Raw genomic sequence first — 4,834 nt, 5'->3', positions numbered from 1 at the left:
AAAATTGAAAGCGCCTTCATATCTCGATATAAAAAAGCAAAGAAACAAAAGACAGGTTACAGCATGTCTCCTCAAAAACCATGCAACATTTGTTTTTTTTTATACAAGTAGCTTACGACTTATTTGAAATCGCCCTGAATAATAATTGTTTAAATCTCGTTTAAAGAAATTGAGATATTGTCAATACGAACAGTGGGGTTTAATAAAAACTTTGTTTAACAGGAGGAAATATTTACAGCGGTCCAAACGCAATCACCGGTGTCACGCAACGTGAATAATAATGCAGGTACGCGGACAACGACGTGCTTTCTGTATGCGTTCGTTACTGTTCAATGTTACAATGGGGCGAGTCTTCGGCGAAAATAAACCACTGGACTCGCGTGAAACGCGAAATACGGGTGGCTCCTATATTTTCCAATCTACCCTCGCGGATGCTATGCCAAGTAATTTCTGATTGGACTTCGACAATTCCTAGGTGTGTTCTTCACGTAATGAAGGTACAACATGCTATACCTGCAGACTGGCCAGTATATACGAAAGGTCGTGAACCCTGCAGCATTTCAAAATGTCTGCTCGAGATTTAAGTTGAATAATTAGGATTATATGTGCTTATGCAGTGTTTCAGAAAAAGTGTTAGAGCTGAAAAGGGGTGATTATGGAGATGTCCCTGAACAACAATTTCCTTTGGCAAAATGTAAAGTGAGGCATGGTTTTTGAATTATTAACGAAGAATACTGATCAATGAGAGCACGAATAGATCAGCCAAAGGAAACTGTTGTTCAGAAACATCTCCAGAGTCACCTCTTTTCGGCTCTGTCATTTTTTCTGGGACACCCTGTATATAAATGTGTACTTCGTCTCATCGCGTTTTAATTTTGAATTGGCGTCGAGCTGGGGATGATTATAATAAAATTTCTGCAAATTTTGCATAGGCGAGCGTAATGCAATCCGATTAAACAATGTAGCTGCCCGAATCAGTGCGCGTATTATAGGATGAGATGAGACTGTTCCATTGTTGCAAGGCGGTTGCGACGAACTCGAATTTCCAGGGGAAACATTTCGTCGCGGAATTAACTGGAATCCGCGTATTTAGCGACGACGCAACGCGACGTTATTAACAGAAGAAACTTTATGCGAGAAATGGAAATTAATTAGATGACCAGGTTGTATAGATAAATGCGTGTTCAGAGGTTACACAAGATTCCACGGTCAGGAATTATTAATTGTAACGAGCAATTTAATGAGTTATTGGCATGCGTGCGAGGACGCAGTTATTGTCACTAATTCCGCAAAGGGAGATACCGCAAGTGTGTCGAATAAATAGAATTATCCTAATTTTCAATCAAATTGTGTACATTGCTTTTAACATATGTATGTACATACAATTATAAGAAATGCATACATATCTTCTGTCAGATGACAACAAAACAATCAATAAATGTAACTATTTTTCTATAAAGAATTGCCACATATCTTTAACGACGTTATTAATAATACTTATACAATTTCTTAGGTTCTCTCACAGTCCTTTGATAGAGTAAATAGTATAGTTCAAATTCTGTTCACAATTTCTACTCATTGGCTTTTCTTCTAGGATTCCATATGCAATCTTAAGCCACCTGAGTAGAAATTATCACGCGCACAGGTATCGGGACATTTACTATAGAGCATTTAAGAACCAAATGTTCTTAGTCCTTTAATATGGAATTTCAGGAGCAATTAAACTATCCCTTCGCATATGCTCGGCTGTCTTGTAATGATGCCTTTCGCAAAATTCTTCAATCCTCTGACAGGCCTCTTTTATCATGTCCACAGGCACCGTGATGACCAATCTCATGTACGATGGATAATCGAAACACTGGAGACAGAGTTGATGGAGCGTGATATCGACGAGAGTATCGTAGGTGGAGTAAATACTCGATTAATGCGGCTTACCTGGCCCGGGAGGCAAAATACGGATTCCTCCATTAACAACCGTTGCACGAATTCCAGGTCGGAATTAAATTCCGGAAAACAAGCTAAATCTAAGTAGACCTGGAAACCGATAGGATAATTTATAGCCGGTTAATGGCGGTGGACCGCTCTGAAAGTTCACCAGACCAGAATATCATTTCGCTTAAATTTCTATGAACCGTTAAATAAAAACAATGACAAAGCATTCGAATTTTAACAATTATTAGGTATTAAATTAATAAAACGCTATGCGATATTTTAAAAATTTTTCGAGACTGTTAAAAGAGTTATTACACCTTGAATTGTTATGTTGAATGGCGAAATTCTAATTTCATTTATGATAAAATATACATACAATAATAAGAGAACTTTGTGTTATTGTTGAATGTTTTAAACTTGAAATAATACCAACTTTGAGATTATTATTTAACCCATTTTCATTATAACTTCATACATATATGCGCGGAATTTTCCTGCCCATTATCACCGAAGTGCAGATATGAGCGCTTTTGGTGACATGGATCAATTTTCCACTTTTCCGAATGGTGCAAATGAGTTAAAATACACAATAAAAAGTAAGCAAAGATAAAAAATTATAGGATTTGACAATGTAGACAATTGCAAATCAGACACAATCCTGTCAGAAAGTGTCAAAACCATGTATTAAAATATTATAAATTATAGGACACGTCCCAATTTGTATTCACGTCATAATTTCTACTCACTCACGTAATATCACATATAAAATTACAGAAAAAAAGTCAGTGAGTAAAAATTGCGACGTGAACAGAAATTGAAATATCTACTAGATACGTTATAAATTGTCTGTGACTTAAAAACGTCGGACTTTTTTATGAACCTTCCTTTTTTATGAACTTTCCTCTAAATATCATTTTTTCTAAAAGTTTATCACTTCAAATATTGAGCTTCAAATGTAGAACCTTTTTATCACAGTTCTTACGGTTCGTACGAGCTTAATTCTCTGTTTCGCAGCTCGTTACGCAAAATATACATATTTAACGCAGAATTGAATAGATTTTGCAACGTAGAAAATTACCAAACTGATGATTGGCATTGAATAGATTTGACAATGTAGAAGATTACCAGGCTGATGTATTATTCTATGTATAACAAAATTTGCTCCATTTCGTTTGATTTCATTTTGACATCAAACTTGAACAATTAATTTCAATAATAATTTTGATACACGTGCAAAGCCAGGCGTTTATTAGATAAGATATATTGTTAATTGATTATGCAGTTTGCTAATTGTTGTGTAAATTAATAATTACCATCATGTACATTGCACCGTCGGGCATTATGGGTTTTAATCCAGGAATCTTCATTATGCAATCGAACGCCAATAGCGAATGATTCTAGAAACGTATATCGAAATGTACAGTTGCCGTACTGTCAAAAAATAAATCGTTGAATTCGTGCTTACGTGCAACGTGGTCATAACGTCATCGAAGAATGCTTGTGGGGTGTTCTTCAGAATTGCAGGCAAAGCACCTTGAATCAGTGTGTTGCTGCCAATAATCCTTTGACTTAAACATTGAAGCGCTTTTCTTATCTACATAACACAAAATGTTGCCGAAATGGGAAACAATCAGTATAACAATTATTGTATTTTATAAAATTAATTTACATATCAATTAAAGATTATTAATTGAAGTCTGAAGACTTGCAGGTGAATTTACGAATGAATCTCTCGTTTCACGATCACTTGACTTATTTTTCGTTCTTTTTTCCATTTTCTTTTTCTTTTTATCGAACCGAATTGAGAACACAGCGAAGCGTGCCAAGAGGCGAACTTTAACGACGAGATAAAGTTTAATCAACGAAATTTAATCCAATCGCGGGGAGGCACGACGCGGAAGCGGGCATGATCGTTCTTGTTACGGAAACAATACGAACGGAGAAGCAATTATTTTCAAGCTGCTCCGTTGTATAGTATACACGGATATAGTATACATACATATATCCATCCCCGATGCAATTACCCACCTCTTTCTCCAACACATTCCGACGATCGTGAATGATTATCCAGCCCATGCGCCAGCCGGGCACTAAAAATCTGAAACACCCGTCGAAATTTCCATTCAGCTAAAATCATTCTCCCATTGTTGTCTTTACTCACGGTTAACGTCTTTTAAAACTGATACCGACTTTTTATCTCGATTGTGGGAACAGATAAACCCGATTGTATTTCTTTTTTTATATCCATCGCGCGAATTTAAACTAATAAAATTACCTTTGAAGAGTCGCGTTAAAAAATCGCGATAAAATTCATCAGCAAGAGTAAACCAGAGAAATTACGGTGGTAGCAACAATCAAGGTATAAAAGCTGAAGTTGGACGAGGAACAATTTCACGATTTATCAGTGGTACATAAAAACTTGGCTGGTTCTGCGATGGTAGAAATGAATTTCGCCAGTAAAAACAGAACGACGACTGTGCGTTGCGCGTAAACGTTGCAAAAATTCTCCGCGGAAGTATAATATTGATTTCGCTACGGTTGTGTAATTATGTATACAGAATGTAGCCGTAAACCGAGGCAGTAAAGCGGCCCCGTTGTAAAAGCCCCGCGTTTCAGTGAATGAAAATATCCGCCCACGCGCGAGGCTTTCAAAGTCTCTTTCTTTGCGTACGCACGTACCTTTTGGTCAGGCCGCTGCACGATAAAACGGGTACGTCCCTCGACAGGGACGCCAACGAATGAAACGTCTGCCCTGGGAACACCTGACGAAGAATCAGCAAAGATTTTATCATTTAGAAAATCACTAAAAAGAAACTTAAAACCGATACGGAGGGAATACCAGAAAATGAGGAAATTTTGTATTTTCCTTTAGTATCAAAGGTTGAAATACTCTTAATTATTC

The 4,834-nt window shown here is 36.8% G+C and overlaps 1 protein-coding gene across 1 annotated transcript in view; it reads right to left on the bottom strand.

Annotated features, from left to right (window-relative positions):
• Positions 1-1,331: 1,331 nt before the first annotated feature.
• Positions 1,332-4,834, bottom strand: part of Tat (Tyrosine aminotransferase) — a 12,151-nt gene continuing 8,648 nt past the window's right edge. The window contains exons 5-10 of the mRNA XM_018031070.2: positions 4,612-4,694; positions 3,961-4,030; positions 3,398-3,526; positions 3,246-3,329; positions 1,936-2,034; positions 1,332-1,858 (exon numbers count right to left, since the gene is read on the bottom strand). Of these exons, the coding sequence (XP_017886559.1) occupies positions 1,697-1,858; positions 1,936-2,034; positions 3,246-3,329; positions 3,398-3,526; positions 3,961-4,030; positions 4,612-4,694 (627 nt within the window). The 3' untranslated portion in view covers positions 1,332-1,696. The remainder of the gene's footprint in view (positions 1,859-1,935; positions 2,035-3,245; positions 3,330-3,397; positions 3,527-3,960; positions 4,031-4,611; positions 4,695-4,834) is intronic.

The sequence above is a fragment of the Ceratina calcarata genome, unplaced genomic scaffold (assembly GCF_001652005.2).
Source record: "Ceratina calcarata isolate Rehan_Ccalc_2016 unplaced genomic scaffold, ASM165200v1 scaffold546.2, whole genome shotgun sequence".
NCBI lineage: Eukaryota > Metazoa > Arthropoda > Insecta > Hymenoptera > Apidae > Ceratina > Ceratina calcarata.
Note: the sequence above shows the minus strand (reverse complement) of the source record. Positions and strands in the feature narration are given on the sequence as shown.